Source organism: Chaetura pelagica, unplaced genomic scaffold (assembly GCF_000747805.2).
Source record: "Chaetura pelagica isolate M959 unplaced genomic scaffold, ChaPel_1.0 scaffold336, whole genome shotgun sequence".
Taxonomy (NCBI): Eukaryota; Metazoa; Chordata; class Aves; order Apodiformes; family Apodidae; genus Chaetura; species Chaetura pelagica.
The window spans coordinates 2,179,412-2,206,483 of NW_009953652.1; the positions used below are offsets into that span (position 1 = coordinate 2,179,412).

The 27,072-nt window shown below is 39.0% G+C and overlaps 1 protein-coding gene across 1 annotated transcript in view; it reads left to right on the plus strand.

The window, feature by feature from the left end:
- MACROD2 (MACRO domain containing 2) overlaps window positions 1–27,072 on the plus strand; it is an 895,210-nt gene that overhangs the window by 806,364 nt on the left and 61,774 nt on the right. The window contains exons 8-10 of the mRNA XM_010000182.1: window positions 1,709–1,790; window positions 15,594–15,635; window positions 22,645–22,728. Of these exons, the coding sequence (XP_009998484.1) occupies window positions 1,709–1,790; window positions 15,594–15,635; window positions 22,645–22,728 (208 nt within the window). The remainder of the gene's footprint in view (window positions 1–1,708; window positions 1,791–15,593; window positions 15,636–22,644; window positions 22,729–27,072) is intronic.

The following is a 27,072-nucleotide window of genomic DNA, read 5'->3' on the forward strand; positions in this document are numbered from 1 at the left end:
TGGGGTTTCTATTATATCCCTCATGAAGAGTAGTTGATGACACAGCCTAGCATATTTTTTAATGCCTGGCCTGGTTTGTTTACAAGGGATGCACAGAACAGCTTGTTTCTGGGAACATCACATGAGCAGACAGCAACAGGCAGTTTTCTTGCTCACAAATCTGCTGAAATGCTTCCCTGGCAAGCTCCAGTGCTGCCCTGCTGCTTTCTCTCCTGCTCACAGCCTCTTCTTTAATGCCCACATAACCAGTACCTTCAGCCTCATATTGACTGCCTGCTTTGCTCTTTAAGGTTTTGTAGTCAGCTTTCATTCACTGATGCCCTTGTTAGCAACTACTAGCGTTTTCCAGCACAACTGATTCTTGCCTGCTCTCCTTCCCTTCTGTGTTCTACCAGGCTGCTCCAAAAACGAGCTCTAAAATGACATCCCGAGCTACTCGGCATAATTGTATCTTTGAAGCCAAGACTTGTACTTTACTTTGAAGAGCAGCTCTAGCAAAAGGAGAGCATTTTCTACTGCAGATAAGGAAAAGAAGGCATTTATTTTTTTTTGAGAGCATTCCTCCTGCTGGTTTCCCTGCAGGGGGGAGGCTGGTGCTTTTTCTAGCATGTGTAAAGGCGCTCTTGAGGAGCTCTTCTCCGACAGATCGGCTTATTGCCCATGGAGACACAGGGACAGCATAATGTTGGGTTTCCTATTGCTTGGGCTTCATCCCTTTCTGGTTAAGCTCTCATGCACTTCAGAGAAAAACTTGATTATTGGGTTGCAAGTCCCTCAGCTCAGCCGTGGGAGGGTCTTTTTGACTTCCAGAACTCCCTCCTGGAGCTGGGTATTGGCTGCAGAGGCAATTTGGCAGTTTGTGCTGGGCTATGCAAACAGGTATAGAAATAGCAAGGCTAGAGTGAAGTCCAGTGTGGGTGTTTTTCAATCTTAAAGGCTTTGGATTTCTGTTATGTGGGGTTTTTTTGTTGTTGGTTTTGTGTTTTGGTTTTTTTGTGTGTGTGTGTGTGGGGGGGGGGAGGTGTTTGGTCTCTTTTAGAAAAACCTTTCACTTGAAATGATCTGCCAAACAATTTATTTTGAAAACATTGGTGGGTGGTGCCTACATTATGGGCTGTGGTTTCATTGATATGCTCAGCCTCGCTAAGTAGATGGCATATTAAATGTTTTATTTACCCTGTGCACTACCTGTCATCCAGTCAGCTTTTGTTTTTTGCTGCATTCTGCTTGTATTACAGCAAGAGTAAGTGGTTTCATGTAAATTAAAACCACATGAAACCTTTTAAAGCCGTGTTAAAATACTGCATGGTTTTGCAAATAGGTTTGTCAGAGAAGGATTGGAAAAAGAGCTCTTTGCTTACCCATTTACTGTTTTGTATGCTTATTAGAAGCCACCCATGTGACACTTTCATCAAACATTGCATCCCACTACTCATCTAAAAGCCAAAAGTCATTTATACTAAAGAGTTTGCATAAACAGGAGGCAGTTAACAAAGAATACAGTTGTGAGCTGTGGTTGCAAATGTTATTTTGTAAATTACAACACAGATGCACAATAAATTCAAAACATGAATCCCTATGATGTTTACTTGCTTGCCTGGAGCATAAAAGCTTGTTGGCTAAAAAGTTTCTTTTTGCTTTTACTAACTATTATTGCCAATGTTTATGGTTGCAGTCATCTCACTGAGAATACTTTTGTTTCTTACAGGTGGATCGTATCATCTTCTGTGTCTTTTTGGAGGTTGACTACAAAATTTTTAAGAAGAAAATGGGCGAGTTTTTCCCTCTAGGTAGGTATAATAATCAAGTGCCTTCTGAATTTAAAAAATAATGCTGCAAAAAGACAACAGTTGGCATCCTTTCTTCTTTCCCTGCCAAAGCCATATATTAAAATGTGAACTTTCTTTAAAGATCAGCTGCACATAGCAGCTCTGATCCTGGACAAATGCAGCCATTTAAAATTTGTGAACCAGTAAAACTACTTTTGACACTGCTTTTGCAAAATCAAGGCCTGTCTTTGTATGCTCAGTACAGCTGGTTTCTTCATTCTCTGCTGTATCCCTGTCTCCTTCAAAAAACTGGTGCGTGGCACTGGATGAAGTCTTAACTCTCAGAAGAAGATTTTTTTCACTGATGTATATAGCTCCCAGTGTATATTGCTTTTTTTCCATACACCTTCTGCCTTCTCTTTCATTAACGATGCTGGTAGGGTTTCTCTGGGTCTGAAAAGATACTGCAGGGGTTAGAGCCCAACTGTGTCTGAATGAGAACTTTAAACTTGAGCTGTCCCTGTGCAAGAATGAATGGGAGAAAGATGGCTCCCACTGGAGCACTTGGGAAATGTTAGCCATTCATCTTATATTTCACACAGGAGGTTACTTTCTAGAATATAAGAAAGCCTGGTGGATAGTAAATTTGTAAATCCCCCTCCCCCCCCATATGCCTGTGATTTATTTTTATCGTGTATCATTAGAGATCTGTGCTCAGGGTTTTTTTTTTAATCAACCTTCTCCCATTTTATTTGTTTTTCTATTACATCAGTCCTAGTGTATGTGACAAGATCCAGATTTTAGTATTTTTTCACATATTTCAGAAGTGGTGGTCACTTAAATACTCCCCACACTGTCTACCTGCTTGGTGGAAAGGTCCTTTGAGTAATAGGAGGCGGTGCTCTGGTATCTTTTAAGTCTCCATTAATACTACAGGACCATTTTGTCACAGTAGCCACTGTGGCTTTATCCTCTTGCTTTGGCTGGTAGTATGGAAATGGTGAGGTTTCTGTCTCATCTTACTAGAACAAAGCTTTTTGTAGATGGCTTTGTAATCTCCAGCTTGCAATGATTGGCAGCTGAAATTTAAAAACCTATTGAATTATTCAGGTAGCATAGAATGGTGTCTAACCACTTAATAATATTTTTGTCTGAAGCACACTGAACATGCATTTGAAAGGCTGCATTCATGTCTAATCCATTCATTGTATGATTCTAATTTTTTTGGCAGTGTACCCCAACACATAGGATAAAGTGGCAGGACCCTACTTACTGTTGCTGGCTCTGTCCCTGCCCTTCAGATTAAGTGAGAACAGACTACAGTGCCAATTTGTCAACAGTGTTAATACTCACCTTCATCAGAAGGGTCTTTGAAATAATGGATTAAAGTCTGGTATTATTGTTATAAATGTAAAGCCCTCTTGGGTTTGAAAGCCTGAGAGGCAAGAAGATGCTTCAGAGATAAAGCATGGCAAGTCTAAGGGGAAAAGAGAGGGAAATGGGAGATATTTTTTTTCTTTTTGGGGGTTTTCCAAGCCTGACATTGTTGAACTCCTGTCTACAGAGAACCTGTGTGGTTGAGTCTCATGTTTTTATAAAGACTTACACTTGCCTTATGCCACATTATATAGGTAATCAGTTGTATCATCATTTTAATAGTTTGTTTATTCTCATGCATGGCAAGTTTTTACATGTTTTTTTTTGCTTGAATTAAAACTGGTAATTTTATATGTGACCATAGAGAGGTGATTGTGGTGGTCACCCTCTAAGGTGCAGCAAATCTAAATTTTGCAGGTATGTGACTATGCTAAAGGTTGATCCAATACTTAGACAGCTGTCCTGAGAAAAATGTTTCAGTTCTCAGCAGCCACAGTTTGGTATAGATGGTGTAGCCATTGGTATAGTCATTTCCATAGGCTCCCTGCTGTAATATTCTCATTACTAACAATTGTGAATACCAGTTTTGATATGCCTTAATGGTGCTGGTTTCCAGAAAGAGCTGAGCACCTACTGGCTGGAGAGCTGGAGTTTTAAAAGAAGCTTGTAAAACCTAACTCAGTGAAGGATTTCCTCTCAGTAGTCAGTGATTTGGGAGACCTGATTTTAACATCTTGTGTCACCACGGACATCTGGTATTCCCTTAGATGTCACTTAGATTGTCAGCTTCTGAAGAGAAAGCGAGAGGCAGGAGAGGTACACGCTACCAAAATGACTCCCCATTAGTATCCCTGAAGAAGTGATAAGTGTTTGGGTCTCTCTCCTGGATGAGTGCTCTAATGGTTAATATACAGTCTTAGGCTTTCTTTGCTATCTGGAATTGACAGTTTTCTGCAGGATACTAACACTTCAACAGATGTCAGCTCAAGTCAGCCTCATCCTAAATTCCTGATAACCTACTGGTAAGAACATCAGCTGAAGGTCTGGATGGTGATCACCAGATGACCATCATGTCTGCTGCTTGTTCCTTTTTCTGGTCTCTTGTGAATTGTCACCTGAATTTAACTTAATAGTCTTGGAGGAGTTACCAGCAGACTCTCCAACTGTAAGGTTATTCCATCTTTTCAGAACTGGTTTCTTGCACAGAGCACTTAGTCCACAAGACTCCGTGTCAAGGAGTTAGATACTGTCGCTACCTTTGGCAATAAATTCCTAATATCTAGACTGTGGAAGGAATTGCCAAAACTGGTGGTTTTGAGGTGTTTTTAAGTGAGTCTATTAATGTTAAATGAAAGTCTTTAAGAGTAGACTTCCCCTAAATCTAATTTGCTATGACACCATCTGAATATTCACAGGAGAGAGTAACACTGAGATATTATTTTAAGCTTAGAGAAGAAACATTGAGATGTTTTTAAAGTGTGTCTTGCATTCAGAAACATGAAGAAATATATCTGCTTTAATAGATGTGGACAAAAATACTTAGAAAGAAGAATATATTCATGGAGTTATATACATAAATAGTTATTACTGTAAACCTGGTGCATTAATAAATCCAAAAAGACATCCAAGTGCTTGAGCTAGTCAAATGATAATGAAATGAAGCTAGAGTTACACCTCAGTGCATTAGAGTAAGTGGAATGTAGATAGAGGGAAATTGTTCCATTAGTTGAACATATCATTAGGCCTATTTTGCAAGTGGTATGCCAAATAAATTAGTTGAGTAATAGTACTGATATTAAGACAACTGCCAAGAGCCTTGTCATTTGCAAACTTTAAATAAAAAGGGAGGAGATACAGACTTCTAAATAATTTCCTATCTTATGAGTGTAGCAAATCTGTTCAGTAACAGACCGGTTGTCACAGTCTTAGCATTTCTAGTTTGATCTCAGTCATCAGTAGCCTGTACAGAACCCAAGCCAAAGCCACCATGCTCCACAGGAGAGTGCCACTTAATCTTTAACTCAGACTTAGGATCTCATCCTAGTGATTTTCCAGAAAAGCACTGTTTTAGAAAATAAAGGGTCACGGTCCACATAGAATCTCCTGTTGAACCTCTGGGGTTTTGCTAAGAACTTTTGGTATGTCCTGGTAGAAAAAGAGCAAGGGTGGAAGACTGTTGCAGTAGAATAGCTTACCTTCTGTGCTTACGATGGATCACTCTTTTAGCATATTAGGTGCCACTAACAGTGGTAATTTTTTTTCTTTTTACCAATTGAGTTTAATCTCCTAGTGGAATGAGGTAGTGCAGGCATTCTGCCTCGAACTGTGTTGGGAAGTGCTGTCTGCATAATCCAAGAGACTGCCTTCCTACATATCTTGCAGGCAAATAAAATATCCTTGCCTGCAGTTCTGGCTGAAATGTGTAGTTCGTGCATCACCGGATTTGTTGCTACAAGTACTGTAAGTGAGCTTTCTGGGAAAAGAGATGATACTCATGCCATTTTTTCTCTTGGAATTCCTTGTGTCTTCTAACAGAATTCTACATGGAGCCTAGGTACTGAGCATTACTTTTACTGCTAAATATATATAAGACTGACCAGGAAATGGTATAAAAACAGACCCCATTGAAAAGCTAGATTTGCCAACATTTACCTTACAGTGATACATTCTTCTGGGATGCTATTCATAGGAGTAAAATGAAGAGTGCAAACAGTTGCCAGGTGGAGGCAAAGATACCTTTTTTTATTTTCCTCCTGTACACTGACTTAATATGTCAGATAGATATTCTTGTAAGGACCTTTGGCAAATACTTCTTTTTTTGTGGTGGCTCTTGTATATTGTGAAAGGTTTATCTTAAATTGCAATGCTTAAAGTATTTCTAAATCTACCACCTGTTATCAGTGGATTGGAGAGGGGAATAATTTTTCCTGAAAATGTTCTTTAGACAAAAATAATGTTATAAAGGGTATGTACTGTGAAGCTGCAGCATTCAAGGTTATACTACATTCTCACTACGTTAAACAGTAACAAAATTACTTCACTAAAGCATCTCTAAAATTGTTAGAGAGAGGACAGGTTTGCACTTTTATTAGACCAATTGATAGATGGAAGATGCAAGCTTTTAGACTCTGTGTCCTTTCAGAGTTAATGAAAGGATGCTGAGCCCAAGAGCTTTTTCTTCTTTTTTTTTTTCCTCTTTTTTTTCTTTTTTTCTTTTTTTTTTTTTTTTCTTTTTCTGAGCCACATCAGTTCGTGTTAGCAAAAAGGGAGAGAAATTGCTTCATCTTGAAAAAACTTTCTCTCCCCTCTATTCCGGGTTATGACGTTTAATGCATTTTCTGCTTTTATCCTGGTTGACAAAAACACTTCCCCCCCTACCCTAAGCATATGGATAAGAGCTACTCTCTTACATTAATCCTTCTGTTACTTCAGGAGGATGCACAGCATCCTCGTTGTCCATAAATGTGCAAATATATTACAATTGCAGAGGAAATTCCTTGTTAGAGATCTACCAGGCTTAGAATCAAATTGGAAACTGTCTAAATGGCTGAATGAAGGGCTTTGTATTAAAAAGGCAGATCTCTGCACTAATACGTGAGTGAACTCTTAAGCAGAGATTGTAATTTCTGTGCTGGTATTGAGAAGCATCTCCCTCTCCACTTCCTATGGCAGACTTCACTGGGGCTGAAGAAGTCCTCAGTGTGAGCAAAGGAATCATAAGTTAGCTTTTAGTAAGTAATCCTGTATCAAATGGGTAATTTGTTTGATAAATTTAGCCTCTCTATTTGCATTTGCAGTGTTCATGAGCCGATTCGTTTCCTTAATTCATCACCTGAATGTATTCCACAAAATATTTTTCATGGGCTTTATTTTACTATGTGGATAGGTGCCAAGTGGTTTACAGGAAGTACCTGATATCTTTCATCTGAGACTTCACCTGGGTAGTGATTTGCCTCAAAGTCATAAGGCTCTGGTTTTCCTAAATGGTTCAGGAAGGTATGCAAAGGCCCCTGGGGCTTGGACACCCCCCCCCAGAAATACACATTAGGGAGTAAGATGTGGGTGAATTGGAAATCCCTGTGGTCATCTTTTCCTGATCAATGAGGACCACCCTGAAGGTTTTGGTTGCTGATACTTTTTCTGTCTCTGTGCAGGGTGTTCAGGTTGTCATATTCACAGCTGACAATCACCTGTGTTTTTGCAGGTTTAAACCAGAGGTAGTCTGACTGTTAGCCTTGCTCTCTTCACCACTTTTCTCCATAAAACTTTCAAGGCACTCAGGATGGGCTAGATCCCTGCCAATGACATGTGCTAGAAGGAGAGAAAAGAGTCTTGCTTTCCCTAACCCTACAGCTCTGATAGAGCTGCAGTCCTTCCTGTTGTATTGGGACACTAAGGTGACTCTCTGGTTTCTCTAGCTTATGAAACTTTGGATTCAACCCTTGGAGACCCTGCTTGGGGTTTTGAATGGTAGATGTGCAATGAGAAGTTCCATGACCACTCATCCCTTTCCAGGGCTGTGTGTCTAGCCATTGAGAGTGTACCATGGTACCACTTGGTATTTATGCATTCTCAGCCATCTGGCCTGCTCTGGACTCCATGTCAGCATTTAATGTTTCCCCAGATTGGAAATATGAGGGGGTAGTCTTGTGTTCAGGCAGAAACAAGTGAAGATTCTTCAGTAGGAGGCAGCAGTGATTTTGTGAAAGCTGTAGCATGTTGACAATTCCACATGAGCTGTCTTTATATTGGAGGATGTCATTCTCAGATGGTTTCTGCAAGACCTCTAGCTGAAGGACTTAGTTCAAAATGGGAGAGGCACAGCCCTGCTGTTTCCCATGATGGTTCCTTGTCCCTCGGTACTGGAAGCATTACCCATATGTGGGAACTGCAGGAGCGCGTGCACCGAAATAGGATGTTGGCTTTGCTCAACTTCTTTCTTGCAGCACCTACAGATCCTGATAAAGTACACTCCAATGTAAAAGTTGGTGGAGTAAAAGTTGTTCACAATCATGAAGTTTCATATAGCCATAACACTTAAAAGCTGTTCATTTCAAAAAATGTGTCTGAAACAATTTTTCATGTACAATTTCAAGCTAATTAAAAGCTAAAAGTCTTTGCAAAAATGTGAAACAAAGGTGTTCTATGGCTATTTGTCTTCATGTGCCATGGCAATCACTGTGCCAGTCCTACCATACATTGGGGTTGTCTGTCTTAGCCCCTTTTGCCAGTGACTGAATCCTCAGGGTGGTCTGTAGTGCAGTACAATGGAAAAAAGGCAGATCAAGAGCATTGCTTAGGAGGCAGAGTGTGTAATTGATGGCTCGGAGACTTTTTTCAGCATCTTAAAAGCTTTGCAGACCAAGAGAAATTCCTATTATTTTCTAACATGGGAGTGGGTTTCCAGTACCTAATAAAATGTTCATGTCCTGCTTTGGTTTGGCAGAAGCTTGTGATACTGTCTGCTGTATGGTCTGGAAAATCTTATGTCTCCTCATTCCTGATAGCAGCAATGGCACTGCTTGGAGCAGGATATGGACAGGTGATGGGACTGTAGTCTATTTCAGTGCTGTTGTCAGGAGTTTTTCCTTTGCTAAGTGGAGCCCCCTCTTTTCTCCAATAGCATCTTGTAGCTTTTTTCCATGTGTTTTTTCATGAGACTGATGGCGGAGCCTGCAGTCAATCCACAAGTTGGGGAAATGGCTGTTTCAGTGTATTTGTCCACTCACTCGAAATCCCTGAGCTCCCCAGCTCATGGGAGACATCTGGACGAGGGCTGTGTTTCAAAAGCTAAGTGGCAGGCAATGATGCCCTTGAAGGCACAGGGGTCATGCAGCTGCAAGGACCAGGCTGCTCTGTGTGTTAACGGAGTGGGAGAGCACAAGGAAGGTGATGAGTGTGGTAATTAGAAAGGTGAATATGAAGCAATTATTTACCATCTCTTGTAACACAAGAAATGCAAGGTGTCCCAGGAAATGATGAATCAGGACTAAAAAAAGCAAAGGAAGTAGTTTTTCATTCAACTTGTACCTATACTTGCTATGAGGTGCCACAGAGCCTGTAGGTGTTAAACATAGTGAAAAGAGGATTAGCCCAACCACCAGAGGACTGGTCTATTAGTGGCTATTAATCACCACGGTGTATATGTAACCTTAGGCTCAGGGAGAGGCTAGCAGGGGAAGCAAAATGTATTGCTGTTCTGTTCTGCACTCAGTCTTTTGCACACAGATGCCTGACACCAGGAGGTGAACGAACAGAGGCTTTTCCTGTGTAATGCCTTATGTGAATACATCTTTGATCAGGGATATTTTCTTCCCACTGTGTGTTGCATATTGTGACATCCCATATAAAGCATTCCAATTGCATTTTATATCATGCTCAAAAATAACTTGCCCTCTCCGGTCACTGACACAGAGTCACTTCTCGTGCTGGAGTCCTTCTAATTACAAAGGATGCACTTAAAGTGGTGTTTGTCTTCTTTGATTGCCTCTGCCTTAGGGTACCTATGAGATATGGTTAGAAGCTTGTATTTAGAATTGTGTTGCCACATGCAGAACAGACCATTTTGTGTGTGACTACTGCATTAGCTGTGGGTGAGAAGTCCACTTTAGCACTTTTGTAAATAAAACTCATTTGTTTTCAGTATTTTAGGATGGGGAGAAAGTAGGGAAGTTTTGAAATAGGTTCTTCTCTAAAAACTGATGTGTATTTTCTCAAGGAGTGCCTCATTCCTTTTTTGTAAGGTAGAAGCATCTGGGAAATAGAAATCCAAATCTGATCCTGGCTGTGAGCACCATTTCCTGTACTGGAACAACATTGTCCAGTTCATTCGCAGTGGGAACAGCAGCTACCTCGTAGCCTTTATATGCAGCTGAGGCTTGTATGGGGATATGTATTTTACAGCAGATCAAGTGATACGGCACATAAAAGAAGCCATCTATGTGGTGACAAAAAAAACAGTGCCTAACTTCTTAGGAGGTTGGTACTAAGGATTTCTATTTGATATGGCTTCAAAAGCTACAAAGACATTTTACATTTGATGAGGCTCCAGTATTGTGGGACTGGTGTAACTAAGCAACATGGGAAGAAAAACTGCACCCGTGCTGCAGTAAAGCCAGGTTGTGCAGAGTGTATCAGTGGAAGCTTCTTTATAATCAGACTAAAAAAAATTACTAAACTTGCTTAGTGTCAGGTGGAGGTTTGTGTAGTGCCTATTGCTCTATATGCACGATTGCGTGAATAAAAGATACAAAGGTTAAGAACCAAAAGAAGTCCTGTGTCTTCTTCCAAAGCTGAAGAGTGTGCTTATTTGTTAAGGATCTTCTGGTTTACTTTTTTTTTTTTTTTTAATTTTTCCTCTTATGAGCACTGAGGATGAGGGAAAACTTTATGGAAAATATAATTTTTTACAAGTAGATGTGAAAAGAGTCAGGCCTGGGTTTAGTTGATCTCATCTGGCAGAGATTTCCAAATCTGCTTTTCCTCAAAGAAGAAGTTATGTTTTTATTGTGCTATTGGTTAGCTTGTTGTATTATCCCAGTGGAAAAATGAGGTAAAGGGATCAGAACAACACAAAATGCTCATGAGCTCCTAGGTTACTGTGAGCTTTCTGTATGGTTGGTCTTCATCAAGCCATAGGTTGTTATCATGTGGTTTACTATGCCACAAAATATGTTACATCTTTTAGGCTGAGATGGACATAGAGCCTGTACACTGCTTTGAAGCTCCTGTTGGGTAGCAGCAGGGGTCATAAGCAATCCAAAAATTATTTTTACATTGCCAAGGATTGAAAATGGATGTAAGGCCCATATGTATTAAGCTTCCTAAGGATGTTAAGATGATCAAATAGATAGGTGGGTAAAGCTTTGGGACAAAATTTTGGAAAGACAAGCATAGTGGAAAGAAATATGGAGACTGAGAACCCACTTGGTCTTGTCAGCTGCTGAAAACATTGTATTATCATGGTTTAGACAGTTTGCACCAGGAGGGTGCCCTGGCCCACGCTGCTCCCCACTCCATTATGGAACAAGAAAAGCTTCTCATCTGAGCAAGCAAAGACTGCCTGAAAATGGGATCCATTTTCCTCAGTGTTGTGACACTGTTGTACCACACATCCTCTGTTACTGTTGTGGAAACTGTAGAGGCAAATGATTAAATTACCTGCCAGGCACATGCTTGAGGGTAGGAACTTTTTCAGCTGGACTACTGTATTTGTTAAGCAAATAAGCTCAAGGGGATGGCTGAAGCTGTCAGTGCTAAAAGGTTTTATGGGTTGGTTAGTTGGGGTTTTTTTATCTTCTTTTGGGAAGAGGGGAGGGCTACATGGGGTTTATTTGGGTATTTTTGTTTTTGTTTTGTTTTACATTTGGTTTTTTTTTGGGGGGGGTGTTTGTTTTTGATGATACTGTGTCAGCAGTATGATTACCACCTTCAGCCTCCTGTGCAGCTCTGGCCATCTCTTTGCTCTGCTTGTCAGGGTGTTTGCATAGCAGCTGCAGAGTGGAGTTTGGTCAGGTCCCACAGTTCCCTCCCAACCGCTTTCATGGTTGTATTGAGGATCTGGAGCCACAGTTGCAAGGAGGAGCAAGCTAAGACATGAGGGTCAGCTGGAAATAAGGAAATGTCTGAAAATCAGGAAACAGCAGGAAGTGCTGAGGAGAGGCTAGAGGAAGGCAGGGAGAAGCCAGCAGCATGCAGTGCCATTTGGGGAGCAGCCCAGGATATTTGCCCTGAATGCAGATGAAACAGCAACCTCCTGCAGCAGGGAGCTGGCTCTGGTGTAAGAGCTCTTCAATGCATGCACAGTTAAAAATAAAAGGTGTTTGTATAGCGTTGGCTCTCCACTTGCTAACATGAAGACGAATGCAAATAGAAGCGTGAGCAGCAAGGGGGAGGTGGTTTAATGGCTTTGGGGATTAGCAGCAGTATTTAGAGCCTTTCACCTCTCTGTTCCTAACATAAATCTTAACACAGATTGATGGTTTTAGCCATCTGGCTTATGTTTACTTGTATGCAGTGACTAGTGAAACAGAGAAGGAACCTGACCAGCAAGTCAAAAGAATTTAAAAAAAGGTGTATACCAGAATAAGGCATCTTCTTCTCCAGTGTCAGTAAGAGCAGGTATGGTGCAATTATTCTGTTTCACAGAGCTCAGCAGGTAACAAGGGAGAGGGGAATGAACCAGTAACAGGCATCACTCAGTACATGACTCTGCCAGGGAGCCTGTGACTTACACAGATGTGTATGCTCTGAGGAACTTGTTCCCAAATGCAAAGCTCTGTGATCTTTAGAGGTACAGTTACCCCAGACATTGTGAGAGTTAGAGGACAAGTTGCAGTCACAGGTTGACTCTCAACTGTAAATTATTTTATGCTTCACTGGAAACTGTTCTCCCATATATCACCCATCTAATACCTTAATTTTATATACTATAGCTCCATTTATAAGCTGTAAAATTTTGTGCTCTCAACCATATAACATATTTTGGATTAGATGGCTTCCTTGTATCCTAAGCCTTCTAAATATTGATGCAAGTTTTCTTGGGGATGGGCTGGTCCTTGCAGGGAGTTGCTCTCAGTTTTCCTCTCACTCTCAGGTGCAAGATCTGACATTCCTTTTTCCAGCAAAGTCATCTTGGTAGAGCTTCCCACAATTCAGGACTTGAATGGGGAAGCCATGTGAAAGATCACCATTCTGCTTCTGCAGGCAAGAGAGTAACCAAGAGTGGGTACATGCATGCTCACACTCTAGCAAGTTTTCCTAGTCAATTATTTTGCAACAGCTCTTGATTAAGGGTGAGAGTTACAGAGGAACCTACCTCTGGTCTTTCAAATGGGGGAGTTTGGTCAAGAAATATTGATTATATGTCTTTAAGGAAACGTTTACTGGTGTCAAAGTTTCACTCTGTGGTTTTACTTAGTTTTGCTTTGGGATTGACTGTCTGTGGTGCATTTTTCAAATCAAAGCAAACCTCTAGAAGGCTTCCTCTAGATGAGTTAAAAAAAAAACCCAACAAAACATATAGGGAGCATTAAAGAAAAACCCATCCAAAACCTCTAGATATTACAAATACAATTTACAGCAGTCTTGGCACTGATTTTGCTTTATATGAGGCATGCAGAGCTTCAGTTAAAAGTTTTTTGCGCGCTCTTAATTCTTCAGGATCAGTAACAAAGAAATTCCTTGTAATATCATTCTTTTGGTGGGGAAGCAAATCAAGTTTCGTTATAGATTTCCAAAAACCTGGTTTTTATCTCAGATAATTGGTTTAGGCATAAAGAGTTCAGACAACTAAACATGGTGTTTATCACTTCAGACAGAGACCACTTTATATTTGACTGGGAAGCACTTCCACCAGATGCATTAATAGTGTGAGAGTAAGAATTACAGACACATGAAGTGACTGGGGAATGCTGTGTGCCAAAGAGAAAGTCAGAGTCAGGTCTAGATTGGGGCAGAATTTTCCAAGGCACCACAATGACCTAAAGGTCATGTCACCAAGTGGTTGGGAGCCAACTCCCATTTTCAGAACTGATATAAGGACTTCACTGCCCTTCAGTGAGATTTAGGATCCTTTTCCTACAGAAAAAAATACAACAACAAAAACCCCACAATCTTTAATTCACAATTGGTTCACAAAAGCAGTCTTTGCCTCTTCATAATTATAGTGCATAAATGACTTCACTACTTTTTAATAACATCAGATTTCTTGTCTGTGTCCATTATCACCAGCTTAGAAGCTATTCTGTTGCTTTGGGAATTTCATATTCCAAGTCACTTACAGAACTATAATTAAGAACTTCCATGGAAGACCAGGTGATGTGTGTTTGTTAAGATACTATATTCTGCTGATTTAATGTCAAGTCTTAGATTAATTTGAAATTTTATCATACTGGTTTCATTATAAACGCTTCCATGAAAAGAACATGCTATTGGAAAATGAATAATTAATAATCTCTATGTTAACCAAATGTTTCTTTAGTGGCTGGTGGGAAAATGTCAGGATGCCAGTTAAAAATCCTGGCTCTGTTGAAGTCAGTGGCAGAATTCCCATTGACTTTAACAAGGTTTTTAATTTTCTCAAAATTTTCTTGTCAAAGCTCCTTAAAGCTTCCGTGTATGAATTTAGATCTGTACAGTAGGGATCCAGGTGCCTTTTTGGTGTCCGAAAGGATTGATAGCAGAATAAGGACAAAGAAAGTAAAATGTGCAGTGACTTTTCAGTCCTGATCTTTTGGGCTAGGCTAAAGGGTATTTAAGAGAAACGTGACCGGTTGTCATTTAGTGGCTTCTGAAAGTGCTGTCACCCAGATCATGTCTGAATGAGTTGGAGGGGAGAGAAGAATGGATGCAGATCCATCTACTGTAGATTTACAAACATCCATGAAAATTCTCACGCTCATGATTTTAATGCTTGTAGCAAACTAATTCCTAGTGGAGACCTCTATTATTAACCAACTGTTCTGTTCTCATGCCACTAAAAGTTTCAGGCTTCAAATCCTGATGAAAGTAGAGCTTAATCCTCAGAGTATGTGACAACATTTGGATCTCAGCAGTTAGTAGTGTAAAGATCTGGCCATGTAAATTAGGACCTAAATATTACTGTTAGTTTCCATTACCATTGATGATAATGTTACAAAACTCCCTTGGGTTCAAATAGCGGTCATGTTATGCACATAGGCAAGCTTGAAAGATGTTAAGCTTTAGAGAAGAAATTGTCGGCTTGCTACAGAATTTGCACATGCTCAGATCCATTTAAAAGGGCATACATGGTGTCTCCATGAATTAGGAACATAGTTGACATAAACTTCTGTGGTTGATGAGCTCTCCTTGAGATGATAAAGGCTCTGTAGCATCAAATTACTTCCATGTTAACTAAAGCTAGTAATTTTATTATTTTTTTCTTCATTGAAGCAACTTGTGGTGAGAAATTCCTTTGTTACTTAAATGCAACTTTCTGCAAAAGGAATCTGCTTTCTTCATATATCATAATAATAATCACAAGTGTTCAATTCTTGGCTAGCTCAAGTTTGGTCTTAAACCAAAGTCCTGTCTGAAAAATTTATAGTAACTTCTTTATGTGGTATGATTTCTGGATAACGAATTCTTCTCTCAACTTTGCCAGCTGTTCCTGGGAAACAAAGTAAACTGAAATGTAACAAACCAAAATCTCTGCTAGGAAAGAGAATGCTATTTCATTTTATACAAGTAGTAATTTCAAGAGTTCTGTAAATTATGCATCATTTTATTCCCTGCCTTTATTCCCTGCATTTCCTGTATCTGGTAGTAACAGCCTAGTATCAAAACCTTCTTTTCCCATCCACCTCCAGATCTCACTATAAAATGTTAAATGGGAGGAAGTAAACTGAGATATTGGCAATTTGAAATACTTAATTTTAGATGTTTCCTGGTATTTTAATTAGTAATTGTCTTTCAATTTTTTTACAGATGATGCTAATGAAGAAGGGACTGAGATGAGTGAAGAGACGGGTGAGTAAACAGTATTTTATGCTAAAATATATAACTTTTCCAAAGCATCAACCAAACTGAAAGAATTCTTGAAACTATTTGCCTTGGTTGTGATAAGCAGTGCCAATCATTTATTTCCTATGTTATGACAGTCATCCCCGGTTTTAAAATGACATAGGGTAAGCTATCCCTGATGATAAATAGTATGGTGAGAATGGCTGAGACTACCTTTTTAATGTCATCATTTGTTATGAACGGGTGTATTGGGTGACACTGTGTTACTTCTTATTACTAACTAGTTTGAACATGAATGGGAAGTCATTAAAATTCTGCAGTCTTTTTGTCTGTAGAAAGGTGTGAATACAGCAATTCTTGTGTAATTTGCAATTCCATATGGTAGCAAAACTCTCTGGCAAACTCTTAAATATATTGAACTTGACTGGACAATATTTCAGAGGATTTTTTCCTAGTCCTTCTAGTTTGCTGTTTAAAACAAGTGTCAATGCTTAGCATTTGAGGATGTGGATAGACTTGAAATGGAAATGATGAGTAGTGAAATGAAAGGAAAAAAAAAATAATGAAAGAAAGGCCTGAGGAGCAAGAAAAGGAAAGAAGAGAGAGGGAGACTCCTTCTCCCATGAGGACAAAACCTTCCAGTCGGAAGACTTCTGTGAGTTTTTTGTGGGGGGCTTCATCAACTTAATCTTCTTGACCAGGCTTTTTATAGCAGGCTTCTACCAGAGTACCCTGTGTTACTTTCCTTGCTGACCTTCACCTAGAGGTTCTCAGTGGACATCTCCTGGTCCATAAGAGACTTCCATGCAGTGAAAGACTTCCTTTGATACACAGCATAGCTCCCCTTACTCTTCTTCTCTGCCTCTCCTATCTAACCCCAGCCAGTACCCATCTGTGACAGTGTAGTAGGCCTGTGCACAGTCCCCCAGGTCACTGTGACCATCACAGCCCAGAACTTCAGATCTTCTCTTATGAAAGTTTTGGGATCGGGAAGGAGAGCCACATGGAGAAAGGCAGCGATGTACCAGCCAGAAAACACATGAAACCTTTTGAAGTGGTATGTTGTCTGATTAAATCGGCAAGATTGTCCTAAAGACAAATGAATTGTGATGATTTATACAACCAGTTAATTAGTTTAGAAATTAGAAATACTTGAAGAATGTTGCACATGCATAGATGTGAAACACAGATATACACAGATAGATGTGTGTTACACTGATGGATTAGCACATTCTTCTATGGCTGTTCTGGCCCATTGATTTTATTACACATAATTATAATTACTTTTTGGTGTCAAGATTACTGGATAGGAACTTTAAAAAATTTTAATACAATTAATGTGATTGATGTAGTTGTACATGCATACATAAATGTAGAAAAATCAAGACTATCATTATACAACAAATATTTGCCAAAGATTATCGTACAGCTGAATTTGCAGTATTCATCTAACGTTTCAAATTTCATTTTTTATGGTTATCATGACACATATACTTTTAAAAGCCCAATTATTTGCATTTTTTGTCTGCTTGCTTTTATGAAGATTATGCAAATTAAATTGATTTTCTTTTTAAGCATTTAAAATTAGAATTAAAAGGAAGTACACGTCTACTTAATAGTCAGTCTCTACTTTCTTGCCTTGTATCCTTCATAGCTTCATTAATTTAGGTGAAGCTACATATCTGCTCTGGGAAATTTTCACTGAATTAAGTCATTTGAGGAAGATATTTCTCTGCTTGTCTGTTTCTTCGTGCATATGAGATAGATGAGATAATGCCTTTCCTCACAGGTTTCCATCTAGGGTTCTGTGGGCTTCAACAGCATGTACTTGGCTATTTCTTTATCACTTTGAGGTAATTTGGTAATCAGTGTATTGATTGTCAGCAGTCAATACCTACATGGCTGAAGAGAAGTATCTTCTGTATATCTGCTGCAGTAGAGCGGCAGATATACAAAAGTTATGTCATTTTGACCTATGGACTTTTTAATGATTGTAGGATGCATTTGTAGGAATGATAAATACATACATAATTTCTGCATTGGGGGAAGTTTTATTTTTTATGCACAGATTTTTAACATTTTGAAGGATCTCTGCTTGTTACTGTTTTAAGGCAAAAATAGAGTAGCAGCTCTTAGTCACTGCTTCAATATATTAGTTGAATAATCATTCTTCATTCTGTTTGACTTTATGGGTCATGACTCCAGCAGATGGAGTCAGCAGTTGGCACCTATATTGATAACCCTGGTTTTTGAGCTGTACATATCCACTCTGCTTTGAGGTTATTTCTCCAATTCCTGTGTCTAAGAGAGGAAATACTCAAAATTTCACCCAAATTCTTATGCCTCCAGCTTTCTGTTGGCTAGGTGTTTCCAAGGGCCAATACTGAACCGAGAGAAAACACGCAGAAGTATAGGGACACAAATAAGATGCATTGTATCTGTAACAATGTCTGTTTGAAGAACGTAGTAGAATGAGGTGAAGCTTACAGAATCGGTCCTAATTTAAACCTGATGGCAAGAATTAGAAGGGGAAAAAAGCTGATCCTGGTCTAGTGTCAGCTGAAGTCAGTGGGAATATGTCCATTGACTTCAGTGCACACCAGATTAGGTCTTGGGAACAGCTAGAGAATTAGCTGGGAGTAAGGAATAACAGATGACCAAATGTGTGTATTGTTGAGAGATGGATCCATTATGAAAGTAATCTGTCTTGTGTTTCTACCACCTTGAAGTGCAAATATCTCATTACATGCAGAAAAGCCTTTCTTTCTGTGATTTCTCTTCAAAATAAATAAGGGAATATTTCAATTACATCTGCCGGATAATCTCCATTAATATCTATACTAATACTGTAAAATCAACAAGCATGCGTGATCATTTTAGCGAGTTAATCACATAACGTCACTCATATATTGGATGTACTAGAAGAAGAAAAACATTAAAAAAATAACCTAGTTGTATTAGATATACACACTCAGGACCACTCTTTTAATGGCATTTTAGTAATGGAATTTTAGCCCATCAGTTTGTTATTCTGGATGCTGTATCTTGTGGCAGCTGTTGACTTACCAGCACCATTTAATTCTAAGCACTTTGATATTCTCGTGTGTCATACATTTTGCCTCTAGGACAGCTTGGGTCAAAAGGGCAGATATAGTAATAGTGGATGTGGACCTGTGCTGTTCTGCACCTCAACTTTCCTTTACCAGTGATTTCCTACATAAGCAAATAAAGAACCAGATGAGCTAACAGTCTTGTCTACCTTTAACTTCAGTGATTTAACACAGTGGAGTCATGATGCTTAATGTTTTAAGCTCCATTAAGGAAAGATTATTCTAAACTTTAAGTTCTGAAGGACTGCACTTTTTATACCCATAGATTCACATACACATGCACAGAAGCATGCAAAATAAGCCCTAATACTGCCATAATTGTGTGCACAATTGCAGTGATTACATGTGGAAATTATAGAAGCAGGTGCTAGAAAGAGAAGCATGGTCCAGATTCCTACACAATAGTACTGCATTCTTATGCACTGACATAAGTTAATTCTCCTACTATTCAAAGAAAAGGATTTCAGTTCTGAACCTATATTCTCCTTCTAGCTGTTCAGCTTTGCTCTCCACCAGGTGCCAAAACCTTTTGACCTCATCTATACGAATGTTGCCACATTACTGTCTGTGTAATTTCCCATCTAACCATCCAATAATTTTTCATAATAAATGCCCTACTGCTTATCCCGTTTCTATCCTGAGCATTCTAATTAACCACCTGTTAATTACTTCAGAAGCCACAGCCAGCTAGGATGGCAGGATGCAGGATCTTGTTCACACTAGCAAGGGAAGTCGTATTATAAACCATGCTGTAAAAATAAATAATTTTTTGTACATTTGTGCATGCTGGAACACACTTTCTTTGTGAGGGAGACTTTATGTTTTTTTCTGAGATGAAATTAGCAATCACTTGTAACCACAGAGATCTGGAAGTTGTGAGAGATTTTGGGAATAGCTTGCTTGGAGACACACTGTGAGATTTAAGTGGCTTGTTGACCCTCTGAATTAGCCTATAAAGAAGAAAAATTTCTCCCAGTGTTAGAGCTCAGAAACCCTTTTGCACAGATAATCACGATTAGAAAAGCTTTTAATATGATCGGCTCAGACACCTGTCTAGGTGAGCTGTTTTTAAACAGAAATTTGCAGGCAGAATTTCTGTAATATTTGGCTAACTGTTCTGAAAGACATACATGTTGGAGAGCAGACAGGGTTTAGAGTTGTATTTTGATCATAATAATAAGACATTATTTTGGAGCCTGCATAAATCCTTTTCTGTCTCTGGAATGAGGGAAGTCTGCTAAAAAGTAGTGGAAGTGTGATTGAAACCTTTTTCTTCTGAGACAGTGCCTCTAAATCCTTTTGTGAGCATTTTCAGGTTCTTTATAGAGTGTAAAAGATAAATTATTTTGAGATAGTAACAGTTCTGACTTCTCTGAATGTAAACCTCCTCCCTCTCTTTCTTTGTGCTGTCAATTAAGATGTTGGTTGTATTATCTAATGTATTCAGGTACTCCTGAAAGACCTGACTGGACATTTGCACTTGGACTTGATTGACATTTGACTTGAGGGACTGAAGAAAGCCTCACAGATTGGTTAGATGATGAGAGGAGGGGGTGTTGATTGAACCACTCCTATTGATTGGATTCCCTGATGTGAATCATCAACCACAAAAAAAGGAATGTAGCACGTAGTTCGTAGTGGCATTAGAACCAAAGAAGCAATACATCAGTATGGTCCACTGGAAACATTGGTCATTTTTTAAAAGAAAGGGGTAGTGTTGCCAGGAAGCATCTTTAAAAGCATGGTTATTTTCAGGATCTCTCTTTTGTATTGAAGTTCTTGTTGAACACTGCCACCATTGCTCCTAAGTAACCCCTTTAACAGGTTGGCAAATTGTGTCTTTATTTTACCCCACAGTGTTTCCTGTGATAACTCCTACATTCTCACCACGCTAGAAATAAATTCATCTTAACACTTGGAAACTCATTTCCTCAGAATATTTTATTTGAACTTCAGATTCAGATGAGAGTATTTGATGACATGACACATGATGTGTCCTGTGTTAAGCCCTGTCCAGCAAGATCTACACCCTGATACCAAGCCACACTTCAAACCACGGTCTTCTTTGCAGTAATTTGTTTTATTTACTGCTCTCTAAGGACCTTTCATGCTCTGAACAATATGGAATTTTGTAATGATACAGAAATTATTTTCTGGAAGAAATTTTTAAGAACAATATTCAGTTTGGCTTTTTTGGGTAATGTTCATTTCTTAAAATTAAGCAAGTGAGATGGAATTTAATGACTCACTCCTGTGAATTTCTGCCAGCTTCCCAATCTGCGGCTCTTCTTTTTGGACATAAGTACAGTAGAATAAACAGGTTACCAGCAGGGCAGACAGATAATGTTTCTGAGTTTCCACAGCTCCATGCAAAGCCAATGATTAACTCCCTTTTTGTCTCTTGAATGAACAGAGTATCTCCTTTGACCCTGTAAGTTCCCTTTCCACATCTTCACATACTTCTTTCATACCTCCTGTTTGGAAACTTCTGATATTTTGGTTCTAGATATATGTAGTTGGAGGAGGATAGGAAATAAAAGGATAATATCCACAGATATTATATATATATGTGTATATATATATATATATATTGCTGTTTGAAAATCCAGCAACATCCAGAGAAGATGATTGTTGAGGTACGTATGACAGCAGAAGAGATGAGAGTTTTCAGAACGCTTAAGCAGTTTCTAATACACATGTAGATAGCTTTCTTTCCCAGTTGCTAATTAGCTAATCAGTTTGAGGTAATACCATGATTCTTATCTTCCCACAGCATGGCAATAGGGGTAAATTAAGTCAGCTCATATGTCTTCTTGAATTTCTAGCTTACAACTGGTCAAGATTTCTTTCCAGCACACAAAAAAGTGTGTTTTCTTTAGGCTTCTCTTCCACCCAAGCCCTCAGTTGGCCGCAGGGAATCGGGAGGTTTGACAGAAAGTCAAATGATAGAAAGTCATTTTGCCATCATGGTTCAATAGATCCAATAGCTGCAATGAATTGAGTTTTAATTGTCTTCCATTCTCTGCTTTCATGATGAAGCAACAATGTTTGAAGAATGTTTTAATTTGTGATCCTGCTTTCATTAAATGTCTTAATTTGCAATAGTTTTTATTACTGATTTCCAGCTTGGCCTCCCTTTTGTACGAACAGACTCTCTGTGCTACCAGCTTGTGCCTTTGAGGTCTGTCTTAACAAACAGTAATTTCATCCTTTATGTTAATATGACAGGATATCTTGAAAATATAGTGGGAAAAGTTAATCTATTCTAAGGTTTGACCAACTGATATTAAGCACTGTGAACTTCAGTCCCTACAAATAGGGGAGATCTTAGACTTCACTGTCCTAAGTTACTGTTTTTACTAAGAAGGTTTTCCTTTTCCTGTATCTTCCTGTTGCTTTCTGGCTAAAGTTTTGTTCAACCAGAATATTTCTATCTCATAAAGCTTTTATTTCCTTAACTTCACTATCAAACTTGCTTCTCTACCTTTCATTTCATTCCTAATTTCAATCAATATTAATTTGTTACTGTGTCATGACATTGAAAGGCGAATTGCGCTGAGAGGGAAAAATCGTTTTGTTCAGATTATTTCTCCATGGTTCCATAAGACAGTATAATATATATTACATTAAGAACTACAAATTAGAACATTATTTTTTTTTCTATTTCTGCAGAGATTAAGAGCTTGTGAAGAAGTAGGTTCTTTTAGTGTGAGCTTTCTTCACTGCTGTCGTGTGGAAGTTACAGAAAGTCCAGTCCAAGCCGAATGATGCCTGATATGACTTAGAAAAGATGATGTAGCAATTAATTGGAGTTGTGAGATAAAATATGCTCACAGTTCCAGTATGACACATAGTAATACCTGATATAATAAAACTATTTCAAATTTATTTTTTATTTTTAATAGAGCGATTGGAACAAAAAAGCCAGCCTCCATCTCCCACAAAGAGCAAAGCAGAGCAGCCTGAGGACCTGCAAGGTGATGCTGAGGGTAGGTGGTCTGACACCTTTCAGAGTTATTAATTTTTCATTGGGGGGGGAAAGTTTTACTCTGAATTCTTGGGAAAGAACTGGAAAACTTTCTTTTATGAATGTTGTTTGCACATACCCAGAAAGTTCCTTTTGGCCTAGATCATGACATTGTAATTCTTCTGAAGTATATTCCATCTCAAGATAGATTCAGAATGACAAATGCTGTTTTTCTGTGATGGGCTGCTAATTATTGCTGATATAAAATGAGAAATGCACATCTTGCAGGGTTTGGGTTATAGTGTGGTTGGTTAATTTGGTCACGTAAATCAACTACCTGCTGCAAAACACAAAGCAATAAAATGCTTGCTTTCCTTTTCTACAACGAAATTTTCCTGTATCCCTTTCCACTTCAGTTGCAGTGTTTATGGCTCTAGACCTTATGCAGTGTATTACATCATTCCATGGTCAGAAGTCTCAGGTGTTTAACATCAATGCAATAGTGATGTTCCTGTAAGGGTGCTTTCCTGCACTTGAATCTTCTCAGAGCAACTTGCTCATGTGTATGGACATAAATGTGTTCTACATTGTTCTAAGATTGGATCAAAGTATCTTTTCTTAATCTGTATCTCATTGGAAGAGCTGTTAAAAGATGTTAACATCAAAGGCTGATTTTCAGAGTGCAGAGTTTCATGTTGCTTTTATGTGTGTGTTAGAGCAAAATACCCCAATGCTAGAGAATTCCCCTTACATGAAATAGTTAAAAGGATGGACCTTAATCTTTAATCCATGACAGTTCCTTATCATGGATTCTCTTTGACCTTATGTTCATCAAATGACATGGCTTATTCTGCACCTCAACCGGTGGCTCCACGATCTTCATCGTTTTGACCCAGCACTGTGCATTCAGCTCCTAAAATATTCTGACTGGGGTACAGTGTGAGTAATAAAGAGCAGAAAAATGTTAACATCTATCACTTTAAGTAACTGCTAGTAACATCCTGTCACTAACATTGTGACTGGTTGTTAATGGCAAGTACTTAAAGAAATAGCTGTCATCGCCTGGAAGGTGTGGGGGGACCCAAGAAATCTCATCCTGACTGCTCTTCTTTCCTTTCATGCTGTACTAAACCCAGCTGAAATTAAAATACCAATTCTGTGTTCAGATTAGAGAACTCAGTGGTGACACACTGCATGTGGATTTGTAGGCAGGCTAAACAGCTTGTGGGATTGGGGTGTCCTTTTCTATAGTCTTAAATAAGCAAAACAGTAGGATTTATTATATATTTCATATTGGAGTGTGGGTAAAGGCTTTCATTGTATCCGTGTCAAAAAAGAGGGGGAAAAAAAGTGTTGCAAAATTGTAAGGTTTTCCACCCACTGGAAAAATAACTGATGTTGTTCCACTATTTCTGTGGCTTACTAGTTTACTGTGCCTGTCAGTGTTTCCTGGTGACCTACAGTTCACTTCTTGGAGCACAAACAAGTGCATTGGAAGGGTAAAGTAAATAGCATGGCAATAGAATGATTGCATTACCCTCGAGCTGTAAAATGCCTGAACTCCTTGAATTTGGTGCCATGCAGTAGATTTTGCTGATGCAGAATTGAGGCTGATAACACATAATCACTGCTGCAGAATTTAATCCAGCCAGTGACGGAGTCCTCCTCTCCTTAGGCAGGAATCAGGTCTGTAATGTTTTTAGGATTTAAAGTCGAAATTAAGCCTTGATAGTGGTTGTGATGGGAGGGGGAAGGTAATTAAAGTGTTTGCTGAGGGAAGCTGGAGAAGCAACCTGGGTCGTATTTCTGTGGCGTTATCTGAGCCCCTGTTTTGAAGAGGAGTCAAGTCATTAGGCACCAGACACTGAATTCCTATAAAGCTGGCAAGTGAGTAGAGTCTAATGTAACACACCTGTGAGCCATTCCCATCTCAGTAAATGGGATTTGCACACATTCGTCTGAGAGTAGGATTTAGTTTCTACTGTTCTAATTATTAGCTGTTGGTTTTGACTAATTAAAATAACTTTTAATGGGGAGCCTTCAAGATTATGAAAGGTGTGAATATGTGACATGAACCACAACTACATGTCTAAGTAATTTAATTTTTATAGGAGTTAGTCTTCATTTTTATAAATCTGCCTCTTTCTTTTTTTTTTCTTTTTTAAATTTATTTTTTTTATTTATTTCTTCATCTTCTTTTAAAATAACTTCTGAGTAGCTAATGTGCACAAACAGTCTGAAATGAAACACAGGAAAACCAAACTCTGCCTCAGGTCAGCTATGTTGAATTTTCCTCATGGTAAAAATTGAAGTGCTTTGTGCTCAGCATATTTAAACTTTGGGATAGTTCACATGCTTTGGATACTCCAATTTATTTTTTTTTTATTATTTTTTAAAGCAAACAAACGAAAAAACCCAACCCATAACCCCTAACTTTTAGTAACAAAGGCAAGTCCAGAGATGTTGATATTTAACGTAAGATATTATGCTCTTCTTGGTAACGTGACCAGATATAAAATACTTTGCAAATATACACTGAGGCACAGTAGGATCCAGATATTTTTTCCTGCTTAGTTGTCAGTGTCCTTTTAGACTGAAGATGGGAATACAACTTGCTATTTTAACAGCCTCACGCATGCCCTTGTGGCAGTCTGTAAAAACTAGTCCACTGAGTTCAGTAATATTTCTGCTGTAATATTTTTCTCCCACACACCAAGCTGATTCATTGGCTTGAGGTAATGGAGCAGTATCTTTTCAGTACATGTAAAAATTTCCACAGAAGATCATGGAACGCAGGCTTCTTCATTATTACCCTCTCTGCAATCAAGGAAAGTCAAATAAGTGGCTGTATGTAAGGAGCTTGTTTTGCAGTAAGCTAAAATAAATACTTGACATGCTAATGAAAGCAATTTTATACTGAACCTCTAAAGTATTAATGGTGTCTGTTATTATGCTATTAGATATATTGTTCTCTGCCTTCAGACCATTGACAGAGAAAAGCAAGTGTGAACTGCACAGCAGATTCTCCTGTCAATGGTTGTATTCAGTAGTTTTTCATTGTAGTGGGGGTTGTTGTCTGGGAAAATTAATAGATACACAGAGAAGAATTTTTTACTCCCAGGTTCCCTTCATTATTTCAGGTTTGACTCATGCAAACATACAGTGTAATTTTTTTTCTTTTCCTCCTCCCTCACTTTTCTGGGAGACTAAAATCAGCTGGTCATAATTTTGCCTTTCCCCTCAGTCAGGTGCACGTAGTGATTGAGTGATTGTGTGATTGTAAAGTCTCAGGTGAGCAGAAAATGTTTGGCTCTGAACAAAACTTAGCATGTCTTACTTCAGTAGCTTCATAACACAATCCTAAGGGAATTACATAGGCAAAATGGCAGTACTGGTCATGGTGTAGCAGCCATGAGTTAGCACAAATGCTGCAGGTCACCAGTTCTCATCCTTGCTGATTGTCACCAACCCAAAGCAAACCATTTTTCCAAAGTCTAACAAAACAAATCTTTAAAATATTCCTTATTTCTCTTAGCTACCTCCCCAAATATCCTTCTATATGTGCTGAATGACAAGGTGTGTGATACTTGATACTGGGAGAAGCAAAACTGCCCTTTCTCCTTACGGGATTTCTCAGTGAGATATAAAATGGAGCCTGCCCAAGAGCTGCCCCATCCGTTACCATCATGGTCTGCAGGTGATCAATATTGTACCAAAGATGACTAATACATCTAACAGCAGCAGCATAAAGGCCTGATCTTTCTCCTTCTCCAGGAGAAAGATGGTCAATCCATGCAGCAAAAGCCATTTCTGTGCCTCCTGAGGTCAGGATCTTCCTTTCCCTCTCTCAAAGGATGTGAAGGCAGAACTGGAGCTCTGCAAGTTGTCTTGCTCCAGCCCCTCTCGTAAGTTTCCTCCAAAATGAATGACCAGATCCTTCCTGATTGATTGATTGATTGGTCTCACATGATCACCTTAGCTGAGGCCACTGTATGTGCAAGTTGCTGGTTTGTTGGAATTGCTCATTCAGGATGAACCTTTTTCACTTCGTGGGAAGGAAAACATTCTGATGGATAAGTCAAGCCAGGAAGGTCACAATGAACACGATGAGTCACCTTTAAGATAGTTGGTAGAGTTGTTTTCTTTGCCTGATGGGGTCATCACACTACCGACCCTTGAGCTTTCAAGGGCAACATCAAATGTCTGAAATCTTGCTCAGCAGCGTCAAGAGTTGAGGCTCACCAGCAGCCTCCTGCCTTGGCTAGAATCCGTTGTGCTCCTTTCACAAGCAACATCAGTCTCGTGGTTGGAGTACATAGTAGAAATGAGGCAAAATGGCGTCTTATCTTGATTCATTGGTTCAGCA